This window comes from Caenorhabditis briggsae (genome assembly GCF_000004555.2).
Source record: "Caenorhabditis briggsae complete genome, chrX, whole genome shotgun sequence".
In the NCBI taxonomy this organism is placed as follows: domain Eukaryota; kingdom Metazoa; phylum Nematoda; class Chromadorea; order Rhabditida; family Rhabditidae; genus Caenorhabditis; species Caenorhabditis briggsae.
In genome coordinates this window covers 3,872,353-3,891,783 of record NC_013491.2, presented here as the reverse complement: position 1 = coordinate 3,891,783, position 19,431 = coordinate 3,872,353, and the positions used below count along the sequence as shown (strand labels likewise).

The following is a 19,431-nucleotide window of genomic DNA, read 5'->3' as shown; positions in this document are numbered from 1 at the left end:
AGAATCTAAAGTTTTCCGGTGTGGCGGCCCGGATCAAACTTCGGAAAAAATAATGTTTTAAAAATTAAAACATTCAAGATATGTTGAAAATTTTGAACCCAGTAGGAAAGTTGAGTTTTGTAGCAAACCGGCTTTAAAAAGGTATTCGATATTGAATAGTTTGAGATTAAGGAATTTTCGTAACTAGTTTACTTAAAATCTTTATCTATATCTGTCGTAGTCTTGGCTCCATCATAAAATAATGTTTTTCTCGAAACAATACGCCTTATTGCGAAATAACGCTGTCTTGAGAAATGATGTAGGTTCCTTGTATTAGGTTGGATGCAGAGGTGCACGGACAGCACACTCGTACACATTCGGACAGTTGTCAATTTCGGACATGTCCCGTTGTCCGAAAGTTGTCTAGAGAGGCCACGTCCGTGATACCTTTCAAAAGAAGTGAGATATATAGGCTCAAAGTGGACGTTCCGGGTGTCGTTCTATTAGAGGTTTTACGGTAATTGTGTTTGAAAAAAACTTCCTTCTCTCCATAATTATGATATTTTTCTCTTGGTTTTGAGCTCATATATCTCGGTTCCTATCAAATATAACAATTAACGGTCAATTGAAAAAATGTTTGTCATAATGTTATAAACGCTTTATTAGTTGGCAAATTCTTAATATCTTTCATAGGAACCGAGATAATTGAGCTCGAAAAAACTCACCTCTCTCCAAAATCATCTTTTTGGTTGTTTGGTTTTGAGCTGATATATCTCGGTTTCTATTCAATATATCAATTAACTGTCAACTGATAAAATGTTTGTCATAATGTCATAAACATTTTATCAGTTGACAAATTCTTGATATTTCTTTTAGGAACCGAGATAATTCAGCTCCAAGTGACGGTTTGGGTAAACACAAATAAAAGAAAATAATGTATTTGAGGTGAAGTCCAGAAAAATCGATAGATCAAAATTTTGAAGACTAATGGAGTTGAGAAATAAAAAACCAGTTCATTAAAAAAAATGCAATTTTAGCAGAATTTAATCTAATTCTAGATAATCTAAAAAATTAAAAATTTTCGATTTTGAATAAATTCTACCAATAGATATTAGGTTGCTAATAATAAACTCCAATTTTTGAGCTCAGTCCAGACTTTCTGGTTCTTGAATTTCAATTTAAAATAATCAGAAGTACAGCATCAATTGTGAAAATGTCTGATTTCATGTTTGAAAAAACTTCAAAAAATTATTTCAGGTCTTTTTTTTTAACGAATTCAACACGTCTTACGAATTGTTTAAAAATTTAAGATGTTTTTAGATTCTTAAATTGGACCCCAATTCCTTTAAAATCGGAAATGGATTTTTGTAAGATTTTGGAACAAAAAAATCGAGAAAAAATATTTTTGTTAGTTCAAAAATGTTTTATCTCTAGAACAACAGCTTTGAAAATCACCTTGAGTTGGTAGCCCCATCAGTCCATCTTTATTAATGAGATGACGTGACTGCCAACAATCTCAGTAATCCTCACAAAATCCATCACCAGCAACAGGTGGTGGACACCCAACAGAAAAAGAAGGTTGCGAAGTCAATATTCGTGTTTCACTCTCATAGTGCTGTTTATGGTGTTGGCCCCGTTATCGCCTCGATATATTCCATCAAATTGAGGGGCTAGTGCGCGATCGGAGGCCGGTCAGCCGCCGTTGCGGGTTGCTGCACACACCTATTTGAACAAGCACACACACACATATACACAAAAACCTTCCGCTGTGTTCGTTCCATAGCCCCCCTCCCGGCCCGAGCAGAGCAATTTCCTCTTCTGCGCACTATTCGTGGTGGGGCCTTCTCTTTCTGTTGATGCGGTCACCTCCTCTTTCCTAACAGCAGATCGGCTACAAACGGTTGGCCCTCCCAAACAGTCGCGTACTCTCATCGTTCCTCTCACCTCCTACGTCTCCTGGCATCTGTTGTGTCTCGTGTCACCTCTTTTTCCTCAACATTCCCAAACAAGGAATCCCTCTAGTTTCCGTGGCCCACCAGGTTGGGCTCGTCTGTTCAGAGTCGATTATTTTCATGTTTGCCTATATTTTAACCCACTTCTATGTTAGTTCTTTTTCTTTTTCTCACTTTTTTTTCTTCGGCTCGCTTTCTTGTGTAATTGAGACACTATTTGACACGATTGCTTTCTTTCTTACTATTTTTTCGACACAGCTTTGCTAGAAAAGTGCCGGTTACAGTACCCATTTTGAACAGTTCAGTATTAATGTTGACAGTTGGTAATCCGATAAACCATTTACAAAATTTTCAATCGCATTATGGAAATAATACAAAATCGCCGTTGATACAGTTATGTTTTGTTTGTCAGCGTCAAAATATTTTTTGTTGAAAACATGATAACGTCATGTTGATTCGGAATTTTTGGAATTTTCGAAATTTTTGACTCTAAAAGTTCTTGAAATCCAAATTTCGTGAATAAAATAGTCGATTTGCTCTAAGACCTTCAGATGACATTTCTGAGAAATTCTTCACAATTTTACTTTTTTTGAAATTCTTATGATTACCGTTCAGCCAATAATTTGTAATAAATTCACTCATAATTGGTTTTTTTGGGGTTTCGAAATGATTGTTGAGTGAATAAGAACAATTTTCGAATTTTCAGATCAATTCACCTATTCAAACATTTTGTATTCCACTAAGGTAAAGTACAGTACCAGTCAATAAGAATCACAACAACGTACTTTTTTTAGTTAATTTTCCACCATTTTGATAGTTTTAAGAAATCTGGAGCTCGGCCGTCAGGTTTCTGATCGTTTCGAACACATTGAAAAGCGTAAAGCAGACCTATATTCTGAACTATGGCCCGCCCGTTTTGGTGCTAAAAATATGAAAAAAGTGTTTTCCGAAAATCGGCGTATAGCTGAAAAATTAGGAAGTTTGAAGAAATTCTTTAAATGCAAAGTTTTCCATCTAGGGCTAATTTACACGCTCCAAGATTTTCAAAGTGATCGGAAACTGTTCAGCCAAGCTCCAGACTTTTGAAAACAGTCGAAATGACCAAAATTTAACTGAAAACTACGTTTTTGTATATCTTATAGACTGGTACTACAGATGTTTCAAAATTTTTCTAGATTCTGGAAATTTAGGAACCTTAGTTTCTGATAGTCCATTTGAGTTCCTATATATTCTCTAATATTTTCCCCTTTTCAAAAACTCGATCCAATCTCCCATGACCCAGATATAAATTCCACGGTTCATTCTGCGGAATGCGAATCATTTTATCTGAAAATTTATATCGCCCTCTTGTCTCTTTTCCCCTGTCTTCCATTATTCACTCCCCTCCCCCGGCAACCTCTTCATGTTCTCCACACCGTGTTGTTAGAAGATTGTAGATCGTATCATTCCCGAGAAGAGGTCGCGCTTCACTGTTGTTCTTCAGTTCTTGCGTTTTCCGCGCTCGGTATCTTCTGAAGATCTGCGTTGCATAGTTGAGAACCGCCTCCCACGCATACTTTTATCAGACCACTACTCACTTTTGGTAGTGTGTAAATATTCAAATTTTCTTCCAAATTTTACAATTATGTATTAGAAAACAATTTTCAATACTCTATGACTCTCCACGTCCTCGTCATAATTACCTTTTCCGCTCTGGTCATTTGTTATCAGTTTTTTTCTCTGTTGCTCCAAATCGCAAACACCCGAGAACGGACAAAAAGGCAGCAGCTCCTCTCTCTCTCTCTCTCTCTCCAAACTTATTGTTTTAGTGTTATTTTCAAACAGTGCGTTTCTCTGAGAGGTTTGTATGTTTTTCATTTTTTCTGTTCTTGTCAGTGGTTGAGATGATGACCACTGCAGAAAACGAAACATAAACCTTTATCCATTCCCTCCAAATATCCTTTTCTTTTTTTCTTCCAACACTCATTTCTGTTCGTTTCTTCATCAAGAGAAAATGTCCTCTATCTCAAAACTAATGCTTCATGATGGGTGGGGATGAGAGGGGAGGAGATGACGGCCTCACATTCAGAACGGGAACCAAAACGTGATGAATGAGTTAGAAAGGGAGGGAGAATCAAGTTTACCCATGACAGGAGAGACTTTGGTTATGATTCATGATTAGTCAGTATGCGATTAGTCAGAATAAGAGAATTTAGTGAACTTTTATGGGTGTAGAAAAGAAGAAGAGAATTTCAGTAGCTTTTACAATAGATAATTAGAGCTGAGTAGATGATAAGAACGATATACAATTAAAGCTAGACTTAGAAATTTATTTTTTTATTACTGATAAGCCAACTATTCGTATTTCCTTCATAGAAGCTCATACAATCTGTCAATTTTGAGCTCAATCATTTCAATTTCTGTGCGAGATATCAGGATCTTGTTAACTGCAAAATTATTCATTAATTTATCAACAACATTTTATTAATCAACATATTTCTTCTATTTCTCACATAAATCGAGATAATTGAGCTCAATGTTGACGACTTGGAGGAGCTTTTTTCAGAGAAAATACCGTAATTGCCGAGAAACGGAAAAAGTTTCGGCATTTCGAACCTTTCATTTTGTCAAGCTTTTAAATTCTTTCAATTTTCTCTATTAATTCATTTCTAAGAAAAACTGAAAATCCAAAAAAGATCCCATCTTGAAAACCCTTTTTAAAAAACTTGAAAAATCGAAAAAAGTCAGAAAAACACATTTTTCCTAGAATTCGACATTGAAATTTTAAAAATAAGTTCCAAAATTGATTGGTTAAAATAACAACAATTGCAGAACTTTTTATAATTTTCATTTATTTTTGCTGAAAATTGTTGTTTCTATTATAGAATAACCAGATTCCCTATTTTCGACCACTGCTTCTTGTTTAATTGCTCCTGATTCCCAGTTTTAACGAAACCAAGAACAAATGCGAAAATTCATTTTCGGTTTCTTCATTCTGAAATTGTCAATAAATCCAACTTTTGACATGAAAAATGTTCCTGCTTTTTTCTCCATCCATTCATTCCTTCTTTTTCATGAAGGTCATTTTCCGGATGTGCCACCGCCATCACACACACACAGTGCGTCGGCGAACAACAAACCCAGGTGGTCTAGACTTTCGGCGCGTGGCAACACACCAATTTCTTCCCCTTCTTCGATTTCTTCCTCTTCTCCCAACAACCACCATTTCCTTACATTCACTTTTCGGCCCCTGTCACTTTTTCTATTCATTCACCGAACTCTTCTTTTCATGTACTTCGATGAAGAACGCTCATCTAGGGTGTCTTGGAGTTTTTTGATCTATTTTTTTCCATTTCGTTCGATACGTTTTGGGAGGTTGCCTGTGTCACCTGTTTGTTTTTGATGCCCAAAACATTCCATTTCGACACTATTCACACCGATTGTTGATTCAGTAAATGTTGAATACTGTAAAACCTACATAGAGATACCAAAACATTTTAGCAAATTTTTGCTCTTCTTTTGAATATTTTTTACATAAATTGCATATTTTATCACATCTCCTGGGAACATTTTAAAGTATATAAATGCTTTATGAATTCGAGCTTCTCCCAAAACGCCCTGTGTCGTCAGAAGAAGCTGCGTAATAATTTCTGGTGTCGGGGCCTGCTGATCATCCTGTTCAGACATGATTGTTCGGCAATGCTTATGTGGGAGGCAGAGGAGAGAAGGTCTCCCGCGTCGGATAGTAGGCTGGTATGGGCTTGAAAAGAGAATTATAACATAAATCGTGAGGGTAAACATCATCATGGAGAGAAGAAGCGCTCCGCTAGCCGCCCTTTTCGACTTTTTCCGAGTACTGTCGTTCAATTGATCGCTTTTTTCTGGTCAGTTTCGTTCTGCCTCAAATGTTTTTGTCGTCGGTTTGTTCCAACGTGTCAGTTGTTGGTAACTTCCTCTCACTTTAACGATGACTCATAAAATATGCCAATATTTCTGGCCGATAAGCAGGGCGGGCGGAGTCATCGATTAGCACCAACTGATAGTGTAACCGTGGGACGGGGAAGAATCATAGTTTTCCATTTTAATGATTCATAGAGTTTCTATATCTAATTTTTTTGAGATTTGAAGCATTCTGTGAAAAATATTTAGGCTTCATAGTTCATTGTAAAGTTTGTCGTATTTTCTTTGTTAGAGTATTTTCGAACCGTTCACTTTGAGCTCCATTATCTCAATACCTGTGGAAGATATCGGAAATCTGTCAACCGATAAAACATTGGTAATTTTATGATAAATAATTTATTGATTGACACATTTTTGATATCTCTCACACAAGTCGAGATAATTGAGCTTAAGGTTGACTTGACAGTTGGGTAGGTTTCTATCGTATCCAATACGGTAGTCTGTAAATCCTAAAAAATTGAATTCTTCACCTAAACTTCAGGCTTTAATTTATTTTGAATCATGATTTTTACCTTTTTTGCTACACTTTTTCTAGATTTTCACTAGATTTTTTGACTTTTCTAGCGATTTTCGTTTCTAGCCTTCCCATTTCCGCCAATTCCTATCAGCAGAACTATCAATCCACTGTAATTATATGATCCTTCAGTCCCTTTTCCTCCTTTCCCAAACCAATTTCTATCTTTAACTAGCCTGTTCTCAAGCGATAAAACTTAATCGAACGCAAGTTCCCTCCTCCCCTTCTTCCTTTCGTTGTTATCAACCATTTGACACCTCATTTATATATCTGATTGCCGAATTTGTTCATTTCTGAAGACGTCGATCGTCTTGTCGGACGCTCGGCGATTGCAATCGCTTCTATGTTCTGCATATCCATATCCGAAAAGTACACGCATCATACGGGTCATCTATACGCAACACAACACGAAACCCGAGGATAGGTGACAAATAGTTTCTTCTTCTTCTTCGTTGTGTCTCTCTTTTTCTATCTATTTCTCTCTGTGTGTGTGTGTGTGTGAAAGGTGAAAAAGTCAGATGTGCTTAGAGACGGCGAGACGAAGATTGTGGATCGAACACGACGGGTTGGGGATGGGGTTGGCGCGCCCGAATCAAGGACATCAATTCTTCCATACCAATCCTGACACACACGCCTGAATCCCCCTCTCTCCGACCAACCTCTACCGCGCGCTTCTTTTGACTACCTGACTGAGACGAAGACGACGCGGACGGATGGACGCAACCAGGGTCCTTCTTCGTCTTCTACTTGTTCGAATGTTCACTTTCACCATCATCATCATCATCGTCGTCCTGGACGTTTGCGCGATTTAACTCCTTTCTCCCCCCGGTCTAGTACCACATAACAGCCGCCTGAAGAACAACTGGACACCTTGTCTATGCCCCGTACTTTCCACCCTCTCACTTAAAAACCGCCTTTTGTTCATCATCTTACACAGCCAACAGCACTTTTATTTATAATCCAGTAATTTGTCGTCATTGAGAAGGGAGAAGAGAAAAAATCCAAATCCGTTACATTCCTTGACCTCGATTCCGTCGTTCCACATTGTTCCCCCCACTAATCCATCTTAGTCAGCATTTTTTTCTTTGTTTCAATCAGCACTTTCTGTTGTTACCACTACTTTTTTAGAAATTTTGACACTTTTTCTGTCATGTAGACCTAAAATATGATTTCGCTTCGAAAACTTTTTCTCGCTGTGCTCTCCCCGACATATGTAAACAATGTCTAGATTTTTGAGTTGTTTGCGACGAGCATCTATTCCCGTGTATGGTAAATCTTCTCACAAGTCGTTGCTGCTCCGCACAGCGCGCTCACTGCTTGACCGTTTGGTGTTTTGTTCACGCTTGTATGAAACTCTATTTTTTTTTCGTCATCTCGTTTTGGACCGTATTCTATATACTGTACAGATTTTGAAGAGAAGCCATAGGAGGAAGGGGGAAAATGTTTATTAAATTTGAATCGCTCAGAATCGTATAGATGATTCATTGGGGGGCTTTCTATACGTATTGTTTTTTGTGTATGTGCGTGGTGCCTCCTTCCTCCCGCCCATCCAGAATCTCCGCCCTCTTTTCATGCTCTTTGTTTCTTGTTTCTGAAAATATTGTTTCATTTCTCAGACTTTACGACGTCGTTCGTGCGGTTTCTGGAAAAGTTTCTGGTTGATAAAATCTAAGGATTTTTTCAAAGGAACTGTGAGTTTGATATTAATACGGTATTTTCTCTGTTAGAGCCCAACCTACACTTAGAGCTTACCGTAAACACTCTAATAGAACGCCATCCGGACCGTCCACTTTGAGTCTAATATCTCACTTATTTCGAAAAATATCAAAAATTTGTCAACTAATAAAATGTTCATCATAATATCAGCAACATTTCATAAGTGAACAACTGTTTGATATCTTTCACAGAAAATGAGATACATAGGCTCAAATTTGACGATCCGGGTGGCTAGGACTTCTATTAGATGAAATACAGTACTTCTCAGCCTTCGATAATTTTGAATTTCAAATTGAAATGCTAAATTACTAGTACAGTTTGCCCTGTTTGAGTTCTTCAAAGTCAAAAGAAAAAAATTCTAGTTTTCAACATTATGAACATTAATTTTCATCAAATTGCCCTTCAATTGTACGTGTGACTCATCCACATCCGCATTCTCATACTCTTCCATTTTCCCATCGGCGTTCTTTTTCGTTTCAGTCACCTCCTTCTCTTTTTTCTCAACATTTTTTTGCCATTTCCAAATACACATTCTCCTTTTTTATTTCAGTTTCTTTTCGATATTGCCAATTCAAAACAATTTCCCAAATTTGCAATTTTGCAGATATTTCGAAGTTAACCAACAATGGGTGACCTGCAGTATCTGCAGGTACAACGGGCTGCCGTTGCCGATCCTGCCACACTTGCCGCGTGGGCTCAACGAAAACTGTGTTGGGTGCCCGATCAGAACGAGGGATTCCTTTTTGGATCCATCAAGTTAGCAATTTCGAATGTTCTTCTCTAACAAAAACTAATTTCCAGGAAAGAATCCAACGATGAGTTCCTCGTGGAGCTTTGCGATTCCGGACGACAAGTCACAATCAGTAGAGATGACGTCCAGAAAGCGAATCCTCCAAAATTCGACAAAATCGAAGATATGTCCGAACTCACTTATCTAAACGAAGCATCAGTTTTGAATAACCTGAAAGAACGATATTATAGCAGTTTAATTTATGTAAGATTGTCAGCATCTGAGCTACAGTAACCCGAATCTTTTAGACATATTCCGGACTCTTCTGTGTCGTTATCAATCCCTACAAAAAGCTTCCGATATATTCAGAAGACCTGATTGAGGAGTTTAAAGGAAAAAAGAGACATGAAATGCCACCACACATTTTCGCCATCGCTGATACAGCATACAGAAGTATGCTTCAAGGTAAATAGAAGATATTTGAAATTGTTATTTTGAAGAAAAAACAAATTCCAGAGCGAGAAGATCAATCGATCCTGTGTACCGGAGAGTCTGGTGCCGGTAAAACTGAGAACACCAAAAAAGTGATTCAGTACCTTGCACACGTCGCCGGAGCCACGAGAAACAAGGGCATGAGTGCAGCGGTTGCTCAAAATATTGTTCAGAAGGTGAGTCATTGGAATGATAGGTGACAATTGAGTTCAGATGAGGAAGTTATTTCTAAAAATTATTTTTAGCCGGATACCCGAAACCCAATCGTAAGTTTTACATCATGTAGATCTTGTTGTGACTTGCTGTCGTGACAGTGTCGTGATTCTTTTTTTTTGTATAATTTTGTGATGAGTTTCTTGTCTCATTCCTTTCTAAAGTACTGGTCAATAAGATATACAAACGGTATTTTTTAGTTGATTTTCGGCATTTTCTAGGAGTCTGGAAATGAGCTGTCAAGTTTCCAATCACTTTGAAAATTACAATAGGTATAAAATAGACTTCGGTTAAAAATGTTTCATTCCGAGAGTTTTTTTTAAGTTTCTAGTTTTTTTTTTGTTGATATTTGCCAAGTTCTAAATGACACCCATTTTGACCCATTTTTGTAATGAAAACATTTAAAAACGTGTATTTTAGAAACCAGCAAGTAGCTGAAAATCTAAGATAGGTCTGTTTCACACTTACTATGAGTTTCGATTAGAAACTTGACAGGCAAGCTCTAGCCTTCTGAAAATGGTCAAAATGAGTGAAAATCAACTGAAAAATGCATTTTTATACATCGTATTGAACAGTATTGTATTACTTGTTTCAAATTCACAACACATCAATTACGTAAAGCTTCATGTCTCATTATACCATTCTAATATGTCGAATCAAACGCTTTGATTCAAACCCAAATGTTGTTAACACTAATATTGTCAAATTCGCTCAAAATCTGAAAATTGCAAAACAAACCCACCAAAAAAACCCTTTGCAAAAATAAAAATACAAATTGGCTTTAATTACTCATTTGATCTATCTAAATTGTAACTGAGTTGTATAAGCTTTTATCCAGCCTCTGGTCCTTTTTCACTGATGTGTAACCGAGTAGCTAGCTTCTTGTTCCCCAAATAACCTGCTTTATTTTCAGGGAGAGCTGGAAAATCAACTTCTTCAAGCGAATCCGATTCTCGAAGCTTTCGGTAACTCGAAAACTGTGAAAAATGACAATTCTTCGAGATTCGTGAGTTTCTCACCTACCCCCCGCCTTCTCATTCTTCTATTTCCAGGGAAAATTCATTCGCATCAATTTCGATATGAGCGGATACATCAGTGGAGCCAATATCGAATTCTATTTGCTCGAAAAATCCAGAGTTCTCCGTCAATCGCCAGACGAACGCAGTTTCCACATCTTCTACCAGATTCTCAGAGGATGCAGCGCCAAAGAGAAAAGTAGGTTGAGTCATAAAACTGAATTATTTGTTGTTGATTTGCGCGGGCCTTGGCGGCCAAGGATATTCAACAAAAAAGACGGCTTTCAATGGTAGACATTGCCTTTTTTGGTTGGTGATTCATTTTTTTGTGATTCAACTATAAATACAAAACCCCGAAAAAAGTAGGAGGACTTTGAATTATAAGAAAAAAATGTTCCAGGTGAATATCTTCTGGAGACAGTGGACAACTACAGATTCTTGGTGAACCATGGAATCACTTTACCAAATGTGGACGACGTTCAGGAATTCCATAGCACGCTGAACTCCATGAAAATCATGGGATTCGCTGATGAGGAGATTTCTTGTAAGAATTTCTACACCATTCCATTGTACCTATTCAATTTTGAATTTTTTTCTTTCAGCAATTCTTCGAGTTGTCTCTGCAATCCTTCTTCTTGGAAACTTGGAATTCACTCAAGAGAAGAAGAGTGACCAAGCCATGCTTCAAGATGATAGAGTTATCCAGAAAGTGTGTCATCTTCTTGGCCTTCCTGTCATTGAACTCCAAAAAGCATTCCTTCGGCCACGCATCAAGGTTGGAAGAGAATTTGTCAATAAGGCTCAAAACCAGGAACAAGCTGAGTTCGCTGTTGAAGCTATTGCCAAAGCTTGCTATGAAAGACTCTTCAAATGGCTCGTGAACAGAATCAACAAGTCTCTGGACAGAACTCACCGTCAAGGAGCTTCATTCATCGGAATTCTTGATATTGCCGGTTTTGAAATCTTCCAGACCAACTCATTTGAACAGTTCTGCATCAATTACACCAATGAAAAACTTCAACAGCTTTTCAACAACACAATGTTCATCCTGGAGCAAGAGGAGTATCAGAGAGAGGGAATCGAGTGGGATTTTATCGATTTTGGGCTTGATCTTCAACCAACTATTGACCTTATTGAGAAGCCAATGGGAGTACTTGCCCTTCTTGATGAGGAGTGCCTCTTCCCAAAGGCCAATGACAAAACTTTTGTTGAGAAGCTCCAGAAGACTCACATTAAACATCCAAAATTCATCCCTGCCGAGCTTCGCAACCGCACTGGAGACTTTGCTGTGGTCCATTATGCTGGACGCGTTGACTATTCTGCTGACCAGTGGCTCATGAAAAACATGGATCCACTTAATGAAAATGTTGTTGGTCTCATGCAAAACTCTACTGATTCATTTGTGGCCGGCATCTGGAAGGACGCCGAATTCGCTGGAATCTGTGCCGCTGAGATGAACGAGACCGCGTTTGGAATGAGATCTCGTAAAGGAATGTTCCGTACTGTATCCCAATTGCACAAAGAGCAGCTTACCAAACTGATGACCACTCTTCGCAACACTTCACCACATTTCGTTCGTTGTATTATTCCAAATCATGAGAAAAAATCTGGAAAGATCAACTCCAACTTGGTACTCGATCAATTGAGATGTAACGGAGTGTTGGAAGGAATCAGAATTTGTCGACAAGGATTCCCGAACAGAGTGCCATTCCAAGAATTCCGTCATCGTTACGAAATCCTCACCCCTGATGTGATTCCAAAGAATTTCATCGATGGAAAGGAATCGGTTCGCAAGATGATCACTGCACTTGACATCGACTCCAACCTCTACAGAATTGGACAATCCAAAGTGTTCTTCAGAACTGGAGTTCTTGCTCATCTCGAAGAGGAGAGAGATTTGAAGCTGACAGCTCTTATTCAAAACTTCCAAGCTCAATGCAGAGGATTCCTCTCCAGAAGACTCTACACGAGACGTCAACAGCAATCCAGCGCTATCAGAATCATTCAACGCAACGGTCTGGCTTATCTCAAGCTTCGCAACTGGCAGTGGTGGCGTTTGTTCACCAAAGTCAAGCCACTCCTTCAAGTTACTCGTACCGACGATGAGATTCGTGCCAAGGATGATGAGTTGAGAGCCACCAAGGAGCGTCTGCTGAAGATGGAACATGATTTCCGCGAGAATGAGAAGAAATTGGATCAGGTGAGTGTTTGATTTTCTCACGACTCGGTTTTTATCTCTTTGTTGTGTTCAGGTGATCGTCGAGCGTGCTGTGATTCAAGAGCAACTCCAACAGGAATCTGATAACAGTGCCGAGTTGGAAGATATTCGTAGTCGCCTCCAGACTCGCAACCAAGAGCTTGAATATATTGTCAACGATATGCGAGATCGTCTGTCCGAGGAGGAACAACAGAATGAGAAGAATAATGAAGAGAGAAGAAAGCAGATGGTAATTTTCCTTTAAAATATTTCCTTAAATGATCGTTAATTTTTTCAGGAAACTGTCCGTGATTTGGAAGAGCAGCTCGAGCAGGAAGAACAAGCAAGACAAAAGCTTCTTCTCGATAAGACAAATGTTGACCAGAGGCTCCGTAACCTTGAGGAACGACTCGTCGAGCTCCAAGACGCCTACGACAAACTCCTCAAAGAGAAGAAGCTTCTGGAAGAGAAGGTCGAAGCCTTGACCACCCAACTTTTGGACCATGAGGAAAGAGCTAAGCATGGCATCAAAGCCAAGGGACGTCTCGAGAACCAATTGCATGAATTGGAGCAAGATCTTAATCGTGAGCGTCAATTCAAGTCGGAAATTGAGCAGCAGAAAAGAAAACTGTTGGCTGAGTTGGAGGATAGCAAGGATCATCTTGTCGAGAAGATGGGCAAGGTCGAAGAGTTGAATAATCAGCTGATAAAACGCGATGAGGAGCTTCAATTGCAATTGACCAAATACGATGAAGAATCGGCAGCTGTTGCGGTGATGCAGAAGCAGATGAGAGATATGCAGACGACTATCGACGAGCTTCGAGAGGATATTGAGACCGAGAGAAATGCTCGCAATAAGGCCGAGATGACAAGACGGTACGGTATTTGCATATGAAAATATTTACCCACCCTTTCTGACACCTAGTTATTGATTCGATAGTATTCCTACTAATGCCTGCATTTCTTATTATCCCGAAGTTTCTTTTCAGAGAAGTTGTTGCGCAACTCGAGAAGGTCAAAGGAGATGTTCTCGATAAGGTTGACGAAGCTACTATGCTTCAAGACTTGATGGCCCGAAAGGATGAAGAAGTCAATGCTACAAAGGTATGTTTATATTATTCTCTTTATTATTTTTATTCATTCTTTTTGTTCAGCGAACCATCGAACAAATCCAACATGCAATGGAAGCCAAGATCGAGGATCAGAAGCAAAAGTTCAGTCATCAAATTGAAGGCCTTCACGAACAAATCGAGCAGCATAAGAAGCAACGCAACCAACTAGAGAAACAACAGAACTTGGCTGACCAGGAACGTGCGGATATGGCTCAAGAGATTGCGCTGCTCCAGGCTAGTCGAGCGGAAATTGATAAGAAGAGAAAAATCCATGAGGCTCATTTGATGGAGATCCAAGCCAACTTGTCAGAAAGCGATGAGCACAAGAGAACGCTTATTGATCAGTTGGAGAGAGTAAGTCACAATTTGATCCATTCAAGTTTTATTTTTTTTTAATTTCAGAGCCGCGACGAGCTGGATCACTTGAATCGTGTCCGTGAAGAGGAGGAACACGCTTTTGCCAACATGCAACGCCGCCTGGCAGCCGCTGAAGGCACGATCCAAGAGCTAAATGAGCAAATCCAAGAAGAAACTCGACTAAAGATTGCCAACATCAATAGAGCTCGTCAACTAGAAGATGAGAAGAACGCCCTTCTTGACGAGAAAGAAGAAGCCGAAGGACTTCGTGCTCACCTTGAAAAGGAGATTCATGCCGCTCGTCAAGGTGCTGGAGACGCCCGCAGAAAGGCCGAGGAAGCTGTCAACCAACAACTCGAGGAGCTTCGCAAGAAGAACTTGAGAGACGTGGAACACCTGCAACAGCAACTCGAGGAGAGTGAAGCTGTCAAGGAGCGTATCCTTCAGAGTAAGAAGAAAATCCAACAAGAGTTTGAGGATGTCGCTATGGAGCTTGACAACGTTCGCGCTTCCCATAGAGATTCCGAGAAGAGACAGAAGAAGTTTGAAACTCAAATGGCTGAGGAGAGAGCTGCAGTGCAGAAGGCGCTTCTAGATCGGGATTCAATGAGTCAGGAGTTGAGAGATAGAGAAACCAGAGTGCTTTCTCTTATGAACGAGGTTGATTTGATGAAGGAGCAGCTCGAGGAATCAGATAGAATCAGAAGGTCCCTTCAGCAAGAGCTTCAAGACTCGGTAAGGCTGTAGATATCATTTAGAGGAGCAAAAAAACCAAAATTTGCAGATTTCCAACAAGGATGATTTCGGAAAGAATGTTCACGAATTGGAGAAGGCAAAACGATCACTTGAAGCCGAGTTGGCTGACATGCGAGCACAGATGGAGGAACTGGAGGATAATCTTCAAATGGCTGAGGATGCTCGCCTCCGTCTCGAAGTCACCAACCAAGCTTTGAAGTCAGAAAGTGACCGTGCCATCAGCAATAAGGACGTTGAAGCTGAGGAGAAGCGACGTGGTCTTCTGAAACAAATTCGAGATTTGGAGAATGAACTTGAGAATGAGAAACGTGGAAAGTCGGGAGCTGTGAGTCACAGAAAGAAGATCGAGAACCAAATCGGGGAACTCGAGCAACAATTGGAAGTGGCAAACAGGCTGAAGGAAGAATACAACAAACAGCTCAAGAAGAATCAACAAATCATCAAGGAGTACCAAATCGAATGCGAAGAGGCTCGTCAAGCCAAGGAAGACATTGCCGCTCAGCTGAGAGAAGCCGACAGAAAGTTCAGAGCAGTCGAGGCTGAGAGAGAACAACTCAGAGAAGCCAACGAGGGACTCATGCAAGCCAGAAAACTTTTGGAGCTTGAAAACGATGAACTCGAAGAACTCAGAGCGAAGGGAGGTGGTATCAGCTCCGAAGAGAAGCGACGTCTTGAAGCCAAGATTTCCCAACTCGAAGAGGAACTTGAAGAGGAGCAGAGCAACTGTGAACTGGCTATCGATAAGCAAAGAAAGGCCCAAGTCCAGCTAGAACAAGTCACCACCGATCTATCCATGGAACGAACGCTCAACCAGAAAACAGATGCCGAGAAGCAAAGTCTGGAACGAACATGCAGAGACTACAAGGCCAAGATCACCGAGTTGGAGAGTGGTGCTCAATCCAGAGCGCGCGCTCAAATGGCTGCTCTTGAAGCCAAAATTCAATATCTGGAGGATCAGCTGAATGCTGAAGGACAAGAGAAGACTGCTGCCAATAGAGCTGCTAGACGACTCGAGAAGCGGTTGAATGATATTACACAGCAATTCGAAGATGAGAAGAGAGCCAATGAACAAGCTAAGGAATTGGTAAGTCTTTAAAAAAAGAATCTGAAACCTAACAAATAATTTCAGCTCGAGAAGTCCAACCTCAAGAACCGAAACCTTCGCCGGCAACTCGACGAGACCGAAGATGAGATTTCTCGCGAACGAACGAAGCATCGCAATGTTCAACGAGAGGCTGATGACCTTCTAGATGCCAATGAACAACTCACACGGGAATTGATGAATCTGAGGTATACTAGAATTCCTTTTCCAGTGCGAATACCATTTTTTTTTTCAGAGGAAACAACCGTCGACGAGCTGATATGCGCCTTCGACGAGGATTCGATGTGCCCGGCTCAAACGACAACCTGGCTCGTGAAGACGAGAACGAATCAAATGGTAGAATATTGATATTTGATTGAATGATTAATCAACAAAATGATGTTAGATTTTTCAGTGTCCGGATCTGAACACGGAATGTCGGTGAACTAATTTCTTCTGCTCATGTCATGTTATAAATGCAACCCGATAATCAAAACGTCACAATGCCACTTCTTCTTCTTCTTCTTTTCTTCTAATCAAGACAACAACGCTATGCGTAATAATTTGTTTCTCAATTTTTCTCAATAATTCCCATTTTGCTCCTTCTGTATGATGATGATGTCTGCATATCCATTCTTCCCTAAAATGCTTGTTTTCACGAGAGAGACCACACACAATTAATTTATTCTCAAATTGCTTTCAGCTTCCCAAAAAATTAATTTATAATACAAAAAATGTTCCCCCAGCCTTACGTAATGTGTACTCTTTTATGTGTAAGTTTCTTTATGAATTGCTTATATCACTTTTTATGAAAAGGATTTGAACATTTATATACCTTTATGGGCTTCACTTTTCAAATTATAATTTTTTCTGTCATTGATAAAACTTGCTTCCTTCTCCCAGCCCACTACATTCAGAAGCAGATTCAAGCCACGGTTGTGAAAGTCTGTTGATTTTTTAAAACTATCTGAGTGATTGTATTTTTCTTAATAAAAAATTGAAAAAAAATGATGTTACAGATTTTTTTTTGTAAAAAAAATGTGTTCGCTGGAGCGCTGTTGTAGCCGAACTATCAGCTAAACTTTTCGTTGGAAAAAACATTTTTTCGATAGGCTGAAAAACATACCTAAAGGGAAAACCAGCCAATTTGGAAAACAAATGACGGTGGAGATCGGGATCTCACGATTTTTCAAGAACCGGAAATTTCCCAATATTTATGGGAACGTTGTTTTCAAGCATTTTAAATTTTGAGTTGCTGAAGCCCTCGGCCGATTGAGGAAATGAATCTTTTTTTGAAGTTATTAAATATTTGCCTTTGTCTTATTTTTTGATAGAACTGCCTATTTTCACATTTAAAATTTGTTTCAGATCAAAAAATGTAACAACTTAAAAGTTTAGCAATTTATGTAGAAAATCGCTGGACAACAAAAAGCGCTGAAGGTTCTTCAAAACACGAAAAGCGCGCCAAGGTACGGAAGTTGGGTCAGGGCACTGCAATTGCGTCAAGGCACAAAAAAGTTTAATGTTTGTCAGTCTAATGAACAATTGAATGATACTTGAAATTGAAATTTTCCGTTTGAAATTGTAAGCTGGTGTATTGGGTAGTGCTAAAATTTCGAAATTTCGAATTACCTGAAAATGTCATTGGATCACAACCATTGTGATTTCCATTATGTGCTGATATTTTTTAAAGAATGCTGATAAATGAATTTACTAATGAAATTTTACAACAAAAAAGAGAGATTCATTGAAAACGACGTTTTCCTCCAATCGTGTACTTGTCTTCTTCGCCTTTTTCAGTAATATCGACGTTGTAGTTGTTCAAGACGAAATATCTGGAAAAGGAACATATTAAGTGAGGTAATATCGCGAAATTTTTGTAAAACTCTGATTCTTAAATAATAGATAATCTAAACTTGGGATTTCATGGGCTGACTCACCTTCTAAGTTTCTTGGCATCTCCGAGTGGGATCTCGATGGTGAGGGCTTTCGGGCTGTCCGGATTGCGGCAAGTGTGAATGATTCTCAAATATGGTTCGTATTCGGTCTGAAATTGAAAGTATTAAAATTTAACTGCTTGCGGAACTTCGCAGTTGGCGAGTTCTTCAAATTCAACAGTGCTTACACCAACGTCGTCCGTCTGGTCTCCGACAAGAGAGAATGTAGCAGTTTCCCGCGCAGGTTGTATGTTGAGCTGCGATCACGGAGTCACTACTGAGAATAAACACTTTTCACAGAATAGTAGAAAAATCAACTCATCCGATGTCGTCATCTTCCATTAGAATGTCGTGGACGCGGAAGTCTTTGCCAGTGGCACAGGTGACTGTTCCATTGACTTTGAATGTGGTTTGTGATTCCACGAGGGGACCACTGACGGTCAAGAGTAGGAGAAGCACTTGGAAGCGACGAATAGTGAGATATGGAGAAGGAAGTGAATGATTTTCTTCTGATCAGGGGTTCCTTTTATGTGATTTTTTGGTGTCGGAACTGCCATCTCACAGATGGGAACGAGTGAGTAGTTCTCAGAGACGTTCTGAGAACTCTTTCAGATTTTTGGGCCAACCAAAATGTCGGCACGGCTTCTTTTTCGAAAATGGGAACGGGGGTATAGTTCTCAGAGTTTTGCAGAGAACTCTTTCAGATTTTGATGAAGAGTCAGAAACCAATGAATAATGAAATTGAATAACAATTAAAAAGGATAAGTTCGATTGATAATTCGGTTACGAATCATTTTGTGATAGGATTGGGAACAAGGAAATGAGATTAAAGAAATAAAATTTGGAAAAACGCTGAGAAAAATAAAATTTTTGAGGTTACGGTGGTGTAGGAACGCACATTGGGAGAGGTAAGTCCGTAATCATCCAAATGGACAAATAAATATCAGTTGCTCTAGTGCAAAAAATTGGAGCTGTGGAGAAGAAACGCCGGTGGCCGTGTCCGAAGGACCCACCACGATTAGAGATTGTGGCAACTTTCGCCACAGTCACCGACTCTCCCAGAGCTCCGATCTTCTCGTTTTTAGCTCGTCAGGAGAGTTTTTGATGATTTGATGGTGGGCATTCCTGGCGAACAAAAAAGAAAAAAATTTTTCAACGGAATAATGTTAGTTAATTTTCAGAGAAAGCATCAATTTTCCGATCTGAGCAACTCTGAAAAAAGCTGGTTTAGAATTACCACAATTTGAGACGTTGAGGTTTTCAAACTCGATAGTTAATCAATCAAAACTTTTTTGAAAAATCGCATTCATATCCTTCACATCTCCAAATATAAATCGAAATCGGGCAAAAATTAGATAAATTAAACGTTTATTTCTTGAAAAACGAATTATGCAATAAAAAACCCGCAAACTAATACCAAAACAATCGAGAATTTTCTAA

General features: G+C 39.3%; 2 protein-coding genes across 2 annotated transcripts; both read left to right on the top strand.

The window, feature by feature from the left end:
* Positions 1-8,725: 8,725 nt before the first annotated feature.
* Cbr-nmy-1 lies at positions 8,726-16,504 on the top strand (the record flags this gene model as incomplete). The annotated part of the gene is made up of 18 exons (XM_045239034.1): positions 8,726-8,856; positions 8,902-9,120; positions 9,217-9,295; positions 9,331-9,498; positions 9,568-9,588; positions 10,449-10,541; positions 10,588-10,750; positions 10,952-11,095; positions 11,154-12,757; positions 12,804-12,998; positions 13,047-13,624; positions 13,738-13,852; positions 13,903-14,214; positions 14,263-14,952; positions 14,978-16,057; positions 16,103-16,263; positions 16,311-16,411; positions 16,470-16,504. 18 exons carry the CDS (start codon positions 8,726-8,728, stop codon positions 16,502-16,504), a joined length of 5,889 nt encoding a protein of 1,962 aa, XP_045092009.1.
* A 1,736-nt stretch (positions 16,505-18,240) lies between these two features.
* Positions 18,241-18,727, top strand: CBG27492 (the record flags this gene model as incomplete). The annotated part of the gene is made up of 3 exons (XM_045239033.1): positions 18,241-18,247; positions 18,300-18,348; positions 18,583-18,727. 3 exons carry the CDS (start codon positions 18,241-18,243, stop codon positions 18,725-18,727), a joined length of 201 nt encoding a protein of 66 aa, XP_045098060.1.
* Positions 18,728-19,431: the final 704 nt, after the last annotated feature.